The sequence below is a fragment of the Gadus morhua genome, chromosome 6 (genome assembly GCF_902167405.1).
Source record: "Gadus morhua chromosome 6, gadMor3.0, whole genome shotgun sequence".
NCBI classification, from domain to species: Eukaryota; Metazoa; Chordata; class Actinopteri; order Gadiformes; family Gadidae; genus Gadus; species Gadus morhua.
Window position 1 is genome coordinate 6,610,209 of NC_044053.1, and position 20,000 is coordinate 6,630,208.

Consider the following 20,000-nt stretch of genomic DNA (forward strand, 5'->3'; position numbering starts at 1 on the left):
CTTTTTCACCCTTCGACCTCCCCCGTGTCTCAATCAGGATAAAACGCCACCAGTAATATTTATATAAACACACGCTTATATATACTGCCTTACAGAGGTAAGCAAAGAATGTCTTTCAGACATTCTTAGTGTCAACATCGTTGCAGTAATATTGTAATATTTGAGAAAGTTGGCATAGTTTGTCTGTTCCATGAACAAGGGAGCATGAATGGGGAAGATCCATTGAGTTAAATTCATGGAACTCTTTAATCAGTATAATGGGGGAGAATGCATCCACCCCGGTCTGGAATTGTTGTTCCAAATAGAGGATTTGGCCCATGCATTTTTTATGTATTTTCAATGTCATGTTGTCCTTCTTTTCCCTTATCTTTCTCAAAAATACCCGGTTTCCACCAGTGGACCTTTCGTATCTCGTCCTTTAACAATTTTCCTCCTCTAATGGGTTCTTTCAAGAGAGAGGGATGAAACTCGCAGGTAAGGATGACGGAGGTTTGCACATTTTTGTACACATTTTTGAAAGCAAACACACCTTTGAACAACACCGTGGGTGAAAGGTGGCTGTGTCCTGACTCAATCCAGCCTTTTTTTTTTTCCCTCACTCCCGAGTCGCAGTGCCTTCTACTTAAATTTTTTTCTCTCTCTCGCTAAGGAAAGCACCTTTACACGGGGCTCCTTAAGAAGTTTAGACTGAAAGAGACAGAGTGTTTCTGAAAACCTGGAGGCCTTCAGCTGAATCCCATATGTTTTCTTTGGCACAGTGGCCGCTGTCTGCTTGGCCGTGGCCGAAGCTGGGTATATAAACCCAATGGAACACAGGGAGAGTCTTGATCCTCTCCTTCAAGCTTTCTATTTAGGTACCAGAGAGCTAGAGGCACGTCAGACACCTGTCATTGTCTGGTCCGTTCTGCTAAACTGTCCTATTATCAGCCAGAACCGCCCCTGAAGCCAAGATCAGAGGGATCCTCAGAGCATTGCAATGTTTTGTTTTGTTACGTTTCTGATACGTTTCCATTTAATTGCCTCACAATTTTTCCCACACAAAATTGCAGAACACAAAGGATACTATCTGTTCTGGGTAAATGTGCTATTCAGTTGGACTGTAGTGGTAGTATCTTGGGATGTATATGTACTAACAGCCTTGGTTTTAGCCTTCTAATCTAAACAACAACTAGTGTAAGTGTAGTTAATAATAACTTGAGCACCATCTGGACACTTACATGAGGATGGCAATGTGGACATTTTCGCCCACGCATTTAACGTCATTTACGTCATAACTTCATTTCCTTTAGCCAATCTTGACAAAGTTCTACGGGAATTTTATCAGCAGGGCTCTTGGCCGGTATTTTTTCCATATTGATATTTGGTCTGGTTACCTTTAGATATGGCAGGGAAGAGGATTTGAATTTAATTATCTGTGGCGGATGACATATTCAGCATACATCATGCCATAATAATAACTGTCTTGCAACAGATTGCAAGACAATCAATAGGTCAATAGTATATCATAGTTGCATGGCACACCACAGTGCATTTCCTTTTGGGGTAATATTGAAGGAAAACTGAACAGGTTGTTATTTATTATGAAAGAGACAAAGACAGGTGCCCATTAGTTAATTTGAAACTATTATGAGCAATTAGCCTCGATGCTCAATTATATTTATAATTTATAATATTCATACATCATTCTCCCTCCCACAATCAATTAGTGTGTGTTTGTGTGAATGAGTTTGTGAATAATTTGTCCCCAGTTTTCTATAAAATTGATCTTCTTCATCTTTGGACTTCCACACGGGTACCAGATTATCTGCTAAATTACTACAGGAGGGGGGTAGTTTAAGGAAAGAAATGTGGGCAAATTGTTTATTATATAGTAAAATGGCTGGCATGGATTCTTATATGATCTCCAAATGTAATAAGACCTCCATCAGGACAACATTTTGCCCACCTCTCCAAATCCACTATCGTTTAACAGTTGTTGTTTACAGATACTGAAGCTTAGGCTCTGTTCAGCTGCCTCAGCGTTCGAATGACCGACACGCACACTCGCGCAGTCTGCAGGGTGACTCCATAATACCTGATTCATTGACAACGTGGGCCCGGGGGGAGCAGGGGTGTCTGGCAGCTTTGCTTCGGACGGGGCTTTACGCAAGGCGATGGCAGACACGGACCCATCTAATCCCCTGGGCTCAGGCTCTGTCACTGAGCCGTCATTTGGGCTTCTCGCACCCCACAGGGGTGTCAGGGGACTCTTTCCCTACCACTACCGAGTCGAGACCATTGAGAGCTCACGGGATGCACAGTGTTCGCCGGACCAGTGAAACGTATAGATTAGTGCTGTCAGTTAAACGTGTTATTAAAGGCGTTAACGCAAAACAATTTTAACGGCGTTCATTTGTTTATCACGCGATTAACGCAATTCTTTTATTTTATTTTTATTTCTTTTATTTATTTACTTTTTCTTCTTCTGCTCAAAACAAAGAAGCAGTAGCCTGACTGCTATGTTCAAGGCAGTATTGTTGTTCATCGTTTAATTGCATTATAGGCTTTTTTTTTGTATCGTCCTGTTTTGATCAGTATATGCCAATGTTGTTATCAATAAAAAAACATTTGCACAAGGCAAGCCGATGCACTTCTCCATGTTGATAAGAGCATTAAAATGAGAACAATTAATGGGACAAAGAAATCAAGGGATATTTAGCATAGAAAAAACATTTGTGATTAATCGCGATTAATCGTGAGTTAGCTATGACATTAATGCGATTAATCGCGATTGAATATTTTAATCGCTTGACAGCACTAGTATAGATCTGTGAGTTTTCCGGTTTAGTAATTTCAGCTGAAGGTCAACCTACACAGTTCAGCGTAGGATGGTGTAGATCCTCGTCGGATCTGTTGGTGCGGAAAGCCCACTCGCGATCGTCTGTCTTTTGTCCCTGGACATCTTTTGATTAGCCATATTAAAAGGGTTCCCTCTGGGAACGTGGGTAGGCGAAAGGCAACCCCGCAGGGTGACCCTTCAAGCAGGAGTTGAAGCTCCGCTGATTGTATTCTGGTCCAGAAGATGAAGGTTTGATAAGTGTAATGAGTAGCCAACCATCTCAACGTGATCGATGTTAAAGCGGGTAACATCACAGTTGCACATAAAGAGGAATCGGACGAATGCATTGCACAATCCTCCTTTCCTGAAAAAATAATGTTTTTCCGTCCTTATAGCCTAGCTGTGTTGCCACGTTTCATTTGACTATTAATACTGCAGTTATGGGTTTCTGTGTGTTTATTGTTCTTTATTAGAAGTTCTTCACATGGGTGCTTGCTTTGTGAAGTTAGGTCCCACTGGTACACAGGCATTCGGCATTTGATGCTTCCTTTTTTTTTTTTTTTTTTTACTTTCCAACTTCCCTTTAAAAGCAATGCAAGTAGACTTCGCAGTTGATCTGGGACTGAGAGAGTTGACAATGAGTCAGTGTGTATGGGGTGGTTGCAAAAGGCCGAAATGCCGACTGGGGTTTACTGCGGCACCGGTAGATTTTGACAGAGCAACGTGTTCTGGGAGCAGACCAGGTTGCACTTCCCCTTGGATTTTTTGTGGCAGAGAAAAACAACAACAGCTTGATTCTTTGTGACAGTCAGAATATAATTGATACATTGATTGTACTCTGTGTACATCATTGCCTTTTGTGTCACTTCACAAGCATATCCGAGTGGATCATCTCAATTCGCTTTTCTTTTTTCCCACCGTCTATCGAAGGAGACCAGACATGAAACATGATATTGACAAACAAGTACCCTTCAATTAGCATTTCTACTGGCATTTTTTGCAGGCGTATTCAAACAAAACACTTTTTTTTTTAAGACAATGCTTGTCAATCTTACGTAATTATTTTGTAATATTATTAACCCTGTGGCCAACTCAAGTGTGTTGGTTTGTGCGTGTGCAGAAGATCTGTGTGTGAGTGTGTGTTTGTGTGTGTGTGTTTGTGTGTGCTTGTGAATGTCTGCCAACATGAGCTTATCTCAAGTCTCATCTTGAAAACAATTCAAGCTTATCTAATGCTTCATTAATCTTTTTGCCTGACGTTCCTACAAACCGTGACTTCAAACCGCAGCATTCATTAACTGCACAGTACACACCTCTCCGGGTAACTATAACAAGCTCCAGCCGGTCACGTGTGTGTGTGTGTGTGTGTGTGTGTGTGTGTGTGTGTGTGTGTGTGTGTGTGTGTGTGTGTGTGTGTGTGTGTGTGTGTGTGTGTGTGTGTGTGTGTGTGTGTGTGTGTGTGTGTGCGTGTGTGTGTCTGTGGGTGTGCGTGTCTATTTAATGCTCATAGATTACGGATGTCTTTCTCTAACGAGCCGCTGTTCTCCTAGACGACGACCCTATGTCTTTGCTTGCCTGGTTCCCAACAAGCTCTGCAGCAAAGCAGAGACACAACAACACAGTCTCAAGCGGGAGGAATAACATCCACTCCCTGATGAAGTGAGAGCGGTATTACGCACACACGCAGCCGGTTGTACAGCTAGCGTGGAGCCGCCTACGGAGTAAAGAGTGATACAAAACACCCATCCCTGGGGTTGAGGAGTGATCTTCCCGACAGCCTTCTGTTAATATTCATCATGGGCTGTATTATTCCTGACTGCCCCCATACTTTGATACTATAATTGCAGTCTCTTGAAAAGTCAACAAATGTCCCCGCTGAACTGGCCTGGGGGCAGTGATATTGTATGGTTCACTTCTTTCTCCTGCACCGTTCTTACAGCCGGCCAAGGTTTAAACGTTGCTTCTGTGACGAGCGACGTAGTAAAGCCGAAGTAATTCCACGGTTGTACCACCGCTTCTGTGACCAGAGACATGGTAATGCTAAGGTAATTCCATGGTTGCAGCATGGAAAGAAAAGCCACAGAAGGTGAATAAGGGCTGTGGGAGTATTGTCTTAACCACTGTTTACTTTACATAATTATGCAGAGGGCTTGCTCCTGCGATCCCATTTTACGACCGGGGTAGGGGTGGGGGGGGGGGGGGGGGTAGGGACAGGGACAGGCAGGAAGGCCCTAGCCACCCACTGAACAAATTCATCATTCTCTGAACTCTGTTCTCTCATTAAGCAGCTCAGCTCAAACCACATCATGTAACAATGGAGTGCAACCCACACTTGCTGAAATCTCTTTTCTCAAATTTGAAGTGATTGCCGGTTTAATTACTCTGCAATTCTCTTTCGATTTTGCATAATGTGTGGTATAGTGATATTTTTTAACGTCAGTTGGTGTAGTGCAGGCTATCGTGAGACTGGAACGTTTTCTTTTGCCTTTACTGAAGAGTAAGGTAAGGTGCACCCAACAATGAATGCTGTAGGAAACACGTCCCATCTGTAAGCTATGGAGCGGTATGCTGGTGTGTAGGATGTTTAGTTATCCAAAATGAATTGGATGCACTAAGACCGACTGTGAACATTCACAGCATGATAAGCTGTGAGCCACATATTTTTACCATTTTCACAAAGACAAGAAACATACCATGACGATGAAGAGAATTACAGGGATTGGAGCGATATGTGAACAATACTTTGCAAACCCAATCCATCCAAATTTGCCAAATGCTTTCGGTTTGCGTGCAGAAATGCGCCACAGCGCCCACACACTGCCATATGCATATATAAATTGTTGTTTAGTAATGAGACATGTGTCCCCAAAGTAATTTCATTCACATGGGCAGCATTTCCTTAACACTTATTGCGGTAACGAGGTGCTTAGAAGGCATGGCCACAGACCGTGATTGGCATGCAGGACTGAATCAAGAACTCTGAATGAGATAGCTCTTCCCATCTGTCTGGATCCCCATCTGTAAAAGGGGTTGGAAAAATAATCGATTCTTCGATGCATCGCAATTCTCTAGAATGATTCCGTCCCGTTGCAGATAAATTAATAATCGGAATTAAAAAAACAAAAAAACATTGTGTTCGCCAGAGAGGGATAATTTTAATGATTTTAAAATTATTTAATTTATCTTCAGTGTGTATTTGCCAATCAGATTTGTCTTGACACGATTGCAATTCAGCCTACGCATAGCATGCACGCAAACTCACAGCCAGCCACAAGAACTCCTTCTAATTCAAGAGCAGCTTTTTCTTTAATGACATAGAAAAGAAAGAATAGAAAGAAAAGAAAACTGAAACCTATTTTTTACATACTTCGATATTGTGTTGTAATGCAAGCTGCATTGATTATTGCATTGTTCATAGGAAGTGACAAAAGCTTTTTCTCTAATAAACAAAAGTAGGAAGTGATTAGCAAACTCTGAGTAGCAAACTCAGATGTATATGTATATTTTTGAAAATCAGGCATGGAAATGGACATAATAAAAAATGGTTGCATCGAGATGCATCGATAATCGTTTTAGAATCGAATCGTTGACCTCATAATCGGAAGCTAATCGAATCATGAGGTGCCACACAAACTTGTTTATTTGTGTGCCAATCAGTCAGCCCTGAGGTTTACCGGCTTGCTCACTGGCCAGCACCCTATAACCATGGACAGTACAAATGATGTATTTGTAACAATTGTATTGAACTTACAATGTTAATGGTAATGGCTACTATTATTATCTTCATCAATGATTGCACCAATTGCCCTCCACTCCATCCCTGATCTGAGGGGTAGCCCGCCACTTTGGGACCTCTCAATGACCTCTCAATGATAGTTGTTCCTGCTTGCTTGTGTAAGGAGGCGTCATCTCATATGGCCTGTGGAGCCCTTTGTGTGTCTCACTGCGTGTGATGAAGGCCTCCACCAGAATAGACTTGACGTCCCTGACTGCACCATCTCAAACATGAAGTTGTATGCTTTGTGTTCTCTCCGGATGTGTCGGCGCTTGCTGAGGCCGTCCGGGGGCGTCGGCTCTCAGACGACGAGGCATCCTCCTCTTCTTCGTCTTCTTCTTCTTTCCTCTCTGACGAGCCGACGGTTTGGTTCCGCAGGCGGGGATGATCCGGACCGACTCGGACGAGTACTTCATCGAGCCCTTGGTGCGGGGCGCCCAGGAGCTCGAGGACAGCGGCCGCGTCCACGTGGTCTACCGCCGCTCGGCCATGCTGCAGGAGCCCTCCGACGACCCCCTGGACGACCACCAACACGGTAGGCCTCTCAGGCTGCCAGGCCAAGCAGCGCTCAGACACTCACGGGCCCCAACGCAACGATAGATTGCAGTAGAATCATGTTTTATTCATTTTATATATATTTTTTTGCTATATATAAATATATATATATGCATGAATATATGTAGACAGTGTTGTGCACGAAGGTGCTAAAAGAGCGGCGTTCATTGAAGGTACTAATAGAGTTGCGTTCATTGAAGGTGCTAAAAGAGCGGCGTTCATTGAAGGTACTAATAGAGTTGCGTTCATTGAAGGTGCTAAAGAGTTGCGTTCATTGAGTTGCTAATAGAGTTGCGTTCATTGAAGATGCTTAAAGAGTTGTGTTCCTTGGAGGTGCTAAAAGCGTTGCGTTCATTGAAGGTGCTTAAAGAGTTGCGTTCATCGCAGGTGCTAAAAGCATTGCGTTCATTGAAGGTGGTAAAAGAGTTGCGTTCGTTGAAGGTGCTAAAAGAGTTGCGTTCATTAAAGGTGCTAAAAGAGTTGCGTTCATTGAGGATGCTTAAAGAGCGGCGTTCATTGAAGGTGATGATCTATTTGGTGAACGGTGACCTGAATGTAACCGTCTGCGCCTACTGAACGTGTGCGTTGGCGCCGTTCACTCTCTCCATAGTGAACGATGCTCACACACTGTTTACTGGCTGCAGCCGACGATTTAACCTAATCGGCACGCCAGCATGGCTTCTTAAAACAATAACAACAACGTAGTCGACCGAGTTTTATGAACCAACAAGTACAGATTAGAATGGTGAAAAACACACTGTTATATGCAAATGTGGGCCTCCGGGTCTTAGGAAACAAGTCGGAACATAAGCCACATCGGCAACAAATTAAAAAATACATATTGAATTGATTGATGCATCCTACCAGTCTTTGAAAATGTTTGTGACTTAATGACGATTATCACAAGAAGGGTAAGCGTTGAGCAAACAGCCACAAAGTTCCTCCATCCAAGTCAACGTTTGGTTATTCACTTTCTGCATAATCTGTATAAATACTCTGTTAATTAGCTTGGAGTTCTAGCATTGTCCGGTATTACTCATCGTTGAATAACTAAGCCCTGTCAAAGTTTGTCCCACGACACTTGAAGCGTTGACAGGCAAGTTGACATGCATAGCAGGCATAGCTGTTCTGCCCTGACTTGACCTGAATGTTGACTGGTAACCAAGTACATGGAGAGTAGAGCTTTTCCTTCAAACACAGGAAATGTACTCAAATCACTCCATGCCCCCTCAAGCCTCACACTCGTTAGCCACCCTTTAGTCATGCTCAAAGCTTGGTCAAAGAAGGCCTTCCAGGTCGGAAAATACACTTTATCTGCACAATGGAGGTCTTGAATACTTGGATTTGGCAAACATTTTCCAGGAAGAGATCAGTGATTACAAACCCCACAGTGCCAGGGGGGCACCAGAAATAATTTCCCTGCATTTGATTTCTTGTATTGACGTCACGGCAATTTAAATTTATACCAACGTGTTTCTTTATGTTTCTTCATCAGTTTTTTCTTTTTTTTTTCTGAAAACAGCCTTTGACATGCTCGCCAAGGAGGTACCAAATATATTTTCCCTGCAGTTGATTTCTTTTATTGACTGAGGTGCGAGGCATGTCCAGGCAATTCACAGTTAAACAGACACATTTCTTTGTGTTTATCTTTCTGTGTTTTTCTTCCATGCTCACAACAAGCTCTCCTACGTCACGGACACAATCGTTTGCAGAATAACAGTTATTATCTGTATGGTATCCTCTGGGGCTATTAACCTGTAAAGAACGTAGGAGAAAAAGTTGTACGGCTGATGTTACTCATATTTTCGTAACACTACACTCAGACTACAGATCTCAAAGTGTATTTCTCTCTCGACGAATGAAAATCCCTAACGCAGAGGTCTTCAATGCTTCTCTGGCCAAGGACCTCTTGGCTGATAATTACACAGTAAAGAGTAACCTTACTACACATTGTATAAAACTGTGTTGCTTATAAAACCGGGCCAATAGTAACGTGTGGTGCAGGCCTATAGCGCCGTGTATAAAGGCAGCACAATGGCTTGGCATTGTATACATAGGTTAGTACAAAGTACATATTTGACTTTTTGGAAGAAATAAAAGTTGGGGATCAAAGCAACTAGGAGGGGGACCCCCTGCAGTAACTCTGCGGACCCCCTTGTTGAAGATCAATCGTATCCGCTCGAATTGAAGCACTATTGTTCCATGGCGATGGTGTAATGGAATGATGGTCGCTGTGTTAGATCCAACCACACCTGCCAGTGGTTCTGAAGGACTTCACAGGTACCCACACTCTGACAATTAGGCTCTGAAAAGTCGTGCTCTTCTTCAATCCCACCTCCGTGGCTTCTAATGGTCAGCACAGCTGGTGGGGATGCCATGCCGTTGGGGGTGGTGGTGATGGTGGTGCTGATGGTGGTGGGGACGTTGGTGGTGGTAGCGCTGGAACATTGAGTCAAGGGTTAGAAAAAAGGGTTTCAGCAGGATTCAGAGGATTCTAAAGGCCCCTGTGGGAACACAGTATGAAATAAAACAGATCACAGACCTCACACTTTGCCAAGTTGGCACACAGACGTTCTTCAGGACAGTCCTAAGAATTGTCTTAAAAACAGAGCGATTTCATACAGAGCACCAAGCTTGATGATTATTTTACAGAGCAGACCCTGAATCCCTTCCAGATGTAAACCCTAATGGCTTCATTTTTATAATTCATTAGTCAAGTCCCTGTTAACCTCCTTGATAATTGCACGGTTTTTGCAAGCTGAGAGTGCTGCCAGAGGAAACTGTCTGCAGTGCAATTAAACTGCCCGCTAAGATTGTTGGCTTAGGACTTCCCAGAGTTCTCATCAGGTTTATTACAAGCTCAGGGGATTTAAGAGAGTTTTCACCTTGTTCAGAGCACTATCCTTCAGCTTGAGAACTTGTTCTTGAGATGCTGCTATATGAATTGTTTCGGCTGAAAATGACTTTTTATTATTATTTACTTTATAACTGCTGAGAGATGAAAGAAGAGATAGTCCCTTTTTTCTCATTAGAAGTAGAATGAGCCACTCTGAGACATTTTGACGTGTGTTTGGCGTGTTTTACCCCAAAACAGATACTTTTTTTGTGTAAGTTTACCCTTGGCTGTCCTTTTGTTCATACAGCAAATTCAATGTATCTGATAACCAGGCCACCGAGGGACTTTGATTTCATCTACTCAGAGAGGCAGAGAGAGGCAGAGAGAGGGCATGAGAGGGAAGGAATGAGAGGAAGGGAGTGGGTGGTGGAGGCAGAGACATAAAGAGAGCGTTGGGGAGCGGGGGGGAGCCAGAAAGAAGGATCAAAAGAAAAAATGGAGAGGATAGGAAACATACGACAGAGATTCAAATGGCTTTTTCTTCTTGATCGAGCCTCTGAACTCGGGAAGAGGCAGCAGGAGCGTGTGGGTGATTGACATGCCTTCTGATTGGGTATTTCCTCAGGGAGATAGCGGCAGGGTGTAGCCCCCACTGATACGGAGGAGGGTGTAGCCCCCACTGATACGGAGGAGGGTGTAGCCCCCACTGAGACGGAGGAGGGTGTAGCCCCCACTGAGACGGAGGAGGGTGTAGCTCCCACTGAGAGGGAGGAGGGTGTAGCCCCCACTGAGACGGAGGAGGGTGTAGCTCCCACTGAGAGGGAGGAGGGTGTAGCTCTTAATAAGACGGAAGAGGACGTAGCTCCTACTTAGAAGGAGGAGGGTGTAGCTCTTAATAAGACGGAGGCGGGGTATTGCATCTACTGAGACGGAGGCAGGGTGTAGTTCAGACGGGAGAGAAACCAGCAGGTTCCTAGACAGAAGGCAAGAAAGCAAGCAGAGCATGAGAATGTAAAACAAGAGACAACTGTTAATAATGAAACAAAGCATGACGAAAGGTTTAATCAGAGTGACTGACTGTCAACTTAACAAAAGGCAGAAAGTTAACCTTGCGTCTCAGTCGATGTTTGTCGAGGTTGCCTTGTCTGCATCTCTGTGGGAATGGGGTTTGTTATGGTTGGAGTGAAACAAAGTATTATCCTGCTGTTTACAGAAAGATATTTCTGAATAAATAACCAGTGCCGGTTTTTACTTATTCCATGGTGTTATAGTTTAAGCAGGGTTTGAGGGGGAAGCAGACACTCCTTCAAGTCAAACAACCATGGAAATGTTTTTATTTGATAGAAGACCCCAGGAAAAGCAAATATGAGCTTTCTGATTACACCTGTATATACAGGTGTAATCAGAAAGCTCATATGTGCTGATCGTCTTTCAGAATAGTGTTTCTCCAGAGGTGTTTTCACAGGGTCAACGCAGAACAAAAGAATGGAGAGATTGAAAGCCCAATGTGGAACGGGGAAATGGTTCACATGGATGATTTATTCAATATAGGTCAGTGATATGGAAGATGAACATTTGTAATCGCATCCAATTGTGTAGTCTTAACACTGAGGTGTGAGGTGGAAACAGAAGGAGAAGAAATTCACGTTGCCGTTTCACTTAGTGACTGTATATCAATGTGTTAATTTGTCTCCAAGCTATAACCCACAGGCAAACACATACACACAAACACACACACACACACACACACACACACACACACACACACACACACACACACACACACACACACACACACACACACACACACACACACACACACACAGTACATGCACTGCCGGGCAGATTAAATAACACCAAGAAGGACAAATTGAATCAGGCCTGGAACTAAGTGATTTATAAAATAAATAATAAACTCAGAGCTCGCGATCCAGCAGTTGCCTTGCTGGAACCCAATTTTGTTCTGCCGTCAGTCACCGGCTTTCACCTGTAGGAAAAAAGACCGGCATGGCAGCCGAGAATACGATAAAAATGAGTAAATGACATGTCTTGCCACATATCATATAATATTGATATTTTCACATGTTCCTGCCTCGTGGATCTTTATGATTATGTAGTCATGTCAAATAATAGTATCTGGGTATCTTCCCTTTTGTTGTCAAAGAGGAAAGAGTGCTTGCCATGAATTTTGTCTAATATGCTTTCACAAGACCTGACACAACAAATACGCACCACACACCAACCGTGGCATTTGGTGGTGTGCTGTGCCACCAAATGCCACTGCAGAACAATAATACTAGAAAGCCAGATATCCTGACCTGACCACATATAAGTTCTCCTGTATTTCTTGTGAGTGCTTCTCAAGGTGTTTAACCCAACAATGCCGACCCTGAGGGTCTTGCGTGTTGAAACCTTGATGGGATTTACCAGGGAGAGTGGGCAGACTTTTACGACAACCCTTCCTTTGATTTGAAGATGGCACTTCAGATATTAGGGGGGGGAATACGAATAGGAGTTTGAATGCGGGGCTGTCGCGGAGTTGAGCCAAAACAGGAATGCATTAGCGATGCATGTGTGATTTGAAGATGCCGGAGTCGAGATGTCATGGGAGGGAGTCCATCGTGAGCAGAAAAAAGGCTCATGCTCCTTCTCTCATGTGTTTCATTAAGGCTGTGCATGCAGGGCTGTGCACAATTCCATTTCACACACACACACACACGCACACGCACACGCTTGCACACACACACACACCCACACACACACACACACACACACACACACACACACACACACACACACACACACACACACACACACACAAATGAGCGCAAACACAAACTCATTAATCAGTACTGTTATGTCAACCTACTGCACATTTTCCTTAACACATGCTTTCAAGCAATAGACAATTTTTGTCCCATCAGAGTCCTAGTTATATCTTTGTGGGTGCTTTTCTGTCTGTGTGTGTGTGTGTGTGTGTGTGCGTCTGTGTGTGTGTGTGCGTGTGTGTGTGTATGTGTGTGTGCCTTAAACCAAGCACGCAGATACACAATGAGTCTATCCGTCTGAACGACTTTGCTGTCATATGCTGACGAAATGGGAGTTTACAACGAATAGCTAATCCCTGGTTCTCCCGTTTTTGCCTGCTTTTGCCCACTGTAGCGCACACACACACACACACACACACACACACACACACACACACACACACACACACACACACACACACACACACACACACACACACACACACACACACACACACACACACACACACACACACACCATCCACAGGGGTAGAGGTGACTTTTTCAAGAGCTGCATCCCCAGGCTCAGGAAAACAAGCTGGGCTGCCAGGTTGAGCTTGTGTTTCCACACGCAGACAGAGTATAGGAGAGAGAGAATGCGAGGGAGTGTGAGGAAATGTGAGAGAATAAGAGAGAGAATGGAAGATTTAGAGGGCGAAAGAGAGAGAGAAGGAGAAAATACCAAATGGTGAGGGAAAACTGTGATTTATATTTGTCACACAGATGTGCAGAGTTTGGCCGGCCGCACATGGAGGAATTTGGTGGAGAAGCTGGCGGAGAATTAAAAACATTCAACAGAGGGGAGAGAACAATGGAAACAGCCCTCTGATGTGTAATCCTACTCAAAGGGGCACCTCCACCAGGGAAAGGGAGGGAGTTAGGAGCTGTTTATTAAGCCCTCAGTGTAATCAGCCCTAAACCACACGCCATACATTTACACCGCAGCCAAGCCGCCTAATACAGTAATCAGAGAGCGAATCACTGAGCATGAAGGTAGAATAGGTGTTATCCCCGTTAGGAATGGTTCATCTGGGGCAGGTCTGTCATCTGGATGAGATAAGGGGGGTTGTGGGGACCACCAATATAACGCTGTCTTTGAGCTATTGTGTCTATTGATGTTCAGACTAAATGTTTTATAATGCAGACCAGCAAACTGCAACAAGGTTTGTTTAAAACATTAACCTGAGCTTCATTTCAAAAGTTATATTGTCTTTATTCTCTTTTGAATATTAATAGTTTTGTATTTGAAGTAAATAAACTGTCCGGTGTAATTATGTGGTAATAATGTTTTTGTAGTTAGTATCAGAACTAGTAGCAGTAAAGGTAGCTGTACCAGTAGCAGTACTGGTAGCTGTACAAGGAGCTTTACTAGGAGCAGAAGCAGTATTAGGTGCGGTGGCAGTACTAGGAGTGATACTAGGAGCAGTACTAGGAGTGATACTAGGAGCAGTACTAGGAGTAATACTAGGAGCAGTACTAGGAGTGGTACTAGGAGCAGTACTAGGAGTGGTACTAGGAGCAGTACTAGGAGTGATACTAGGAGCAGTACTAGGAGTGGTACTAGGAGCAGTACTAGGAGTGGTACTAGGAGCAGTACTAGGAGTGATACTAGTACCACTACTAGGAGTGATACTAGTAGCAGTACTAGGAGTGATACTAGTAGCAGTACTAGGAGTGGTACTAGGAGCAGTACTAGGAGTGGTACTAGTTGCAGTACTAGGAGTGATACTAGTACCAGTACTAGGAGTGATACTAGTAGCAGTACTAGGAGTGATACTAGTAGCAGTACTAGGAGTGATACTAGTAGCAGTACTAGGAGTGATACTAGGAGCAGTACTAGGAGTGATACTAGTACCAGTACTAGGAGTGGTACTAGGAGCAGTACTAGGAGTGATACTAGTAGCAGTACTAGGAGTGGTACTAGGAGCAGTACTAGGAGTGATACTAATACCAGTACTAGGAGTGATACTAGTAGCAGTACTAGGAGTGGTACTAGGAGCAGTACTAGGAGTGGTACTAGGAGCAGTACTAGGAGTGGTACTAGGAGCAGTAGTAGGAGTGGTACTAGTAGTAGTACTAGGAGTGATACTAGGAGCAGTACTAGGAGTGGTACTAGGAGCAGTACTAGGAGTGATACTAGTACCAGTACTAGGAGTGATACTAGTACCAGTACTAGGAGTGATACTAGTAGCAGTACTAGGAGTGATACTAGTACCAGTACTAGGAGTGATACTAGTACCAGTACTAGGAGTGATACTAGTAGCAGTACTAGGAGTGATACTAGTACCAGTACTAGGAGTGATACTAGTACCAGTACTAGGAGTGATACTAGTAGCAGTACTAGGAGTGATTCTAGTAGCAGTACTAGGAGTGATACTAGTAGCAGTACTAGGAGTGATACTAGTACCAGTACTAGGAGTGATACTAGTACCAGTACTAGGAGTGATACTAGGAGCAGTACTAGGAGTGGTACTAGGAGCAGTACTAGGAGTGGTACTAGTAGTAGTACTAGGAGTGATACTAGTACCACTACTAGGAGTGATACTAGGAGCAGTACTAGGAGTGGTACTAGGAGCAGTACTAGGAGTGGTACTAGGAGCGGTAGTAAAACTGTTGACATGAGAATGTAGGAGTGAAAGCAGATATTCTGGAAACACCTTGACAACTCTCCCAAACTTCACTATCTTTACTTTATATCGCCTGCCGGTGGTGAATCCAATATCAAATGTCTCAATTTGACTTTTCCTGTCGAGCACAGTCAACTCGGCCATCACGCAGAGGGGCAAACACCACCTCTCTGTTGGGGTCCATCCCCGGATTGGCCCCGGAGGAAACTATAGGGGGCGCTAGACGCCGCGGCCGTGGGGCCAGCTAAGGCTATGGCTAAGACGTGCTTAGCAGGATGCAACCCGACCCGTAGCCTGAAAAGAAGCAACAGTGACGGTGCCACTGTGTAAATGAACCTGCAATGTCAACAGAAACCGAGATTCCCTGTTGCCATAGGGATTGAGTTAATTGATTTACTTATTCATATTAGTTTATTTATCCTCTGATTCACACTGTGTGTGTGTGTGTGTGTGTGTGTGTGTGTGTGTGTGTGTGTGTGTGTGTGTGTGTGTGTGTGTGTGTGTGTGTGTGTAAAACCACCACAGGGAGGAAACACATGGGACTCCACAGGGCTAGAAGGTGAGCCAGTGTCATGCCTCTCCTCTCACCTTTAATTTGGTCTTTTAATGGAGGATACACTCAGGTTACATACCGAGGTGGTGCCCTTTTGAGTGCGTAATCATCTACCTGAACTTTGACCAACCTTTATTTCATTATTCAACACCATTCTATTCTGGTTACACGTCTTGCATAAGTTAATACAAATGCGAAATATACCCAAATTGAAATATGTTTCTTTCAGGTCAACCTTCAATAATTAACGTACACACACACACACGCACACGCACACATAAATATGAGGGGCCGTCTGGGACAGAATTCATACTTGGTCTTACACACACTATTATACTCTCTAACATACACTATTATACTCTCTCACATACACTAAATACTCTCTCACATACACTACTACTCTCTCTCACATACACTACTATACTCTCTTACATACACTACTATACTCTCTTACATACACTACTATACCCTCTCACATACACTACTATTCTCTCTCACATACACTACTATACTCTCTCACATACACGACTATACACTCTCATACTTACATGTAAAAGGAGTTTAATAGTTTGAATGAAACGGAAGTGAGTTTGAGTGAAACAGAAGTGAGTTTGAAATAAACGGAAGTGAGTTTGAAATGTTCATAAGAGTCCGCAGAAATCGAATATCAATATTATTTTAGTGTAATTACATTGTGTATATGCACAAGCCATCTTATACAAAGCAGCCGAAAAATAGAAAACCGAAACGCTACTATGTTTTTTTTTAGAAAACTGCGATTCAGGGTTTGAATTCTGCTATTGTCGTCTGATTCATTGAATCCGCTGTGTTTGCCAGGGTCTCAGGGTCTTCCGACTCTGGGGAAGAGCCTGCTAGTTTACGCACACCCCTTGCGCATTTGTTCTCTCAACCACACGTGAGACGTTGTTTGACATGCTGGATATCGTCAGAAAGGTATTTTCATTGGCTATTAGGATATCTAAGGCCCGTCCCCGACCCTTGCTGTCTGCTGGTGTAGCTGTCAATCAAAGTATACACGCACCGTTTTGATAGTGATCGCCTCTTTGGCTTGTAAGGCTTGTAAACAAGGAAGTATTGGTCTTACAGACATGTGGGAGGGCTCTATGTCACCGTGAGACCCTGGCAAACACAGCGGATTCAATGAATCAGACGACAATAGCAGAATTCTAACCCTGAATCGCAGTTTTCTAAAAAAAAACAGTAGCGTTTCGGTTTTCTATTTTTCGGCTGCTTTGTATAAGATGGCTTGTGCATATACACAATGTAATTACACTAAAATAATATTGATATTCGATTTCTGCGGACTCTTATGAACATTTCAAACTCACTTCCGTTTCATTCAAACTCACTTCCGTTTCATTCAAACTCACTTCCGTTTCATTCAAACTATTAAACTCCTTTTACATGTAAGTATGAGAGTGTATAGTCGTGTATGTGAGAGAGTATAGTAGTGTATGTAAGAGGGTATAGTAGTATGTGTAAGAGGGTATAATAGTGTATGTAAGAGAGTATAGTAGTGTATGTAAGAGAGTATAGTAGTGTATGTAAGAGAGTATAGTAGTGTATGTAAGAGAGTATAGTAGTGTATGTAAGAGAGTATAGTAGTGTATGTAAGAGAGTATAGTAGTATGTGTAAGAGAGTATAGTAGTGTATGTAAGAGAGTATAGTAGTATGTGTAAGAGAGTTTGAATGAAACGGAAGTGAGTTTGAATGAAACGGGAAAGTTTGAATGAAACGGAAGTGAGTTTGAATGAAACGGGAAAGTTTGAATGAAACGGAAGTGAGTTTGAATGAAACGGAAGTGAGTTTGAATGAAACGGAAGTGAGTTTGAAATGTTCGTAAGAGTCCGCAGAAATCGAATATCAATATTATTTTAGTGTAATTACATTTTGTATATGCACAAGCCATCTTATACAAAGCAGCCGAAAAATAGAAAACCGAAACGCTATTATGTTTTTTTTTTTAGAAAACTGCGATTCAGGGTTAGAATTCTGCTATTGTCGTCTGATTCATTGAATTCGCTGTGTTTGCCAGGGTCTCACGGTGACATAGAGCCCTCCCACATGTCTGTAAGACCAATACTTCCTTGTTTACAAGCCTTACAAGCCAATGAGGCGATCGCTATCAAAACGGTGCGTGTATACTTTGATTGACAGCTACACCAGCAGACAGCAAGGGTCGGGGACCGGCCTTAGATATCCTAATAGCCAATGAAAATACCTTTCTGACGATATCCAGCATGTCAAACAACGTCTCACGTGTGGTTGAGAAAACAAATGCGCAAGTGGTGTGCGTAAACTAGCAGGCTCTTCCCCAGAGTCGGAAGACCCTGAGACCCTGGCAAACACAGCGGATTCAATGAATCAGACGACAATAGCAGAATTCAAACCCTGAATCGCAGAAAAAAAAACATAGTAGCGTTTCGGTTTTCTATTTTTCGGCTGCTTTGTATAAGATGGCTTGTGCATATACACAATGTAATTACACTAAAATAATATTGATATTCGATTTCTGCGGACTCTTTTGAACATTTCAAACTCACTACCGTTTCATTCAAACTCACTTCCGTTTCATTCAAACTCACTTCCGTTTCATTCAAACTATTAAACTCCTTTTACATGTAAGTATGAGAGTGTATGGTCGTGTATGTGAGAGAGTATAGTAGTGTATGTGAGAGAGAATAGTAGTGTATGTGAGAGGGTATAGTAGTTTATGTAAGAGAGTATAGTAGTGTATGTAAGAGAGTAGAGTAGTGTATGTAAGAGAGTATAGTAGTGTATGTGAGAGAGAGTAGTAGTGTATGTGAGAGAGTATAATAGTGTATGTGGGAGAGTATAATAGTGTATGTGAGAGAGTATAATAGTGTGTGTAAGACCAAGTATGAATTCTGTCCCAGACGGCCCCTCATACATAAACGCACACGTACAATAATGACCTCAAGTGTAAAGGCTTCTCAAGGAGCAGAGACAGAGGAACAATATTCATTCTATCGGTATGAAGGGTAATAGTTTTAAACGGCTTACTAAACTACCGTTTTTTTGGTGGAAATCCATGGTATAAGCAGCACATTTATAACCAGATAACGTCAAAGCAGTGCTCTGAAAATAAATCCATGAGAGTTGTATAACTACTGCCTTGCCATTTGTGTCGATGATCTTTTTGTCTAAAACATATAAAATGGAAACTGCCTACCGGTTTCAATCTATTTCATCTCAAAACTTTGCTGTTTTACTCCACAACTTGTGGAGGGGTTCAGGCTGTATCTAACAATCTGTTGTCTCTAAACAGTCCCAGACTCTCTCCAGGGGGATGGGTGTGGGGTCTGCTCGTTGCCCTGTCCGTTCCTCTCTTCAGGTGTACAAGCCAGGCTGACTGCAAGCCCGATCTGTCCCATAGGACTGCAGGATATTTGTGTCTTTGTGTGTTGGTGTGTAGGTGTGTGTTGGTTTGTAGGGGTGCTGACATTTTTTGCAATGGACTGGTCTCTTCTCTGGGATGTGACACTGCCTCTGGGCCTTCTTGGATAGCCGTGGTCAATGAGTCACAAAATGGAAAACATATATGGATTAAGAGTTTAAGTGAATCAGCACACAGGGCTGGTGTAGGCCTGAGAGACAATATAGTTAGGATGAGGATAAAGAGCCCTCTGCTGGAAACTCTCTATCTACTTTATTTTTCTATAAGTTCTATATTCTAGTTTCATCTTCTCATTCATGTATTAAGAAGAACAATCTTTAAGTCTCATTGCCAACTCTGTGACATTGGCCAGCCTTGCAGAGCTGATCCAGCTGAGGATTTAGGAAGACCGCGCACAGAGCGATCACTTTTTTACTTGATTGACTTTACTTTGAAGGCAGCAAAGAAGCACTAGACAGCTCCCTGGGACTTCACGTCTACTTTGCAACCTACCTTGCTCAAGGGCACAGTCAGAATAATTTAACTTGTCTGTCAGCAAGGAGGACAGCCAAGTAAACAGGTTGAACATACAAACTCACAGGAAGGGCAC

The 20,000-nt window shown here is 43.1% G+C and overlaps 1 protein-coding gene across 3 annotated transcripts in view; it reads left to right on the top strand.

Annotated features, from left to right (window-relative positions):
- adamts3 (ADAM metallopeptidase with thrombospondin type 1 motif, 3) overlaps window positions 1-20,000 on the top strand; it is a 99,079-nt gene that overhangs the window by 11,246 nt on the left and 67,833 nt on the right. For all 3 annotated transcript variants that reach the window (XM_030358375.1, XM_030358374.1, XM_030358376.1), the window contains exon 4: window positions 6,972-7,128. In XM_030358375.1, coding sequence (XP_030214235.1) covers window positions 6,972-7,128 — 157 coding nt within the window. The remainder of the gene's footprint in view (window positions 1-6,971; window positions 7,129-20,000) is intronic.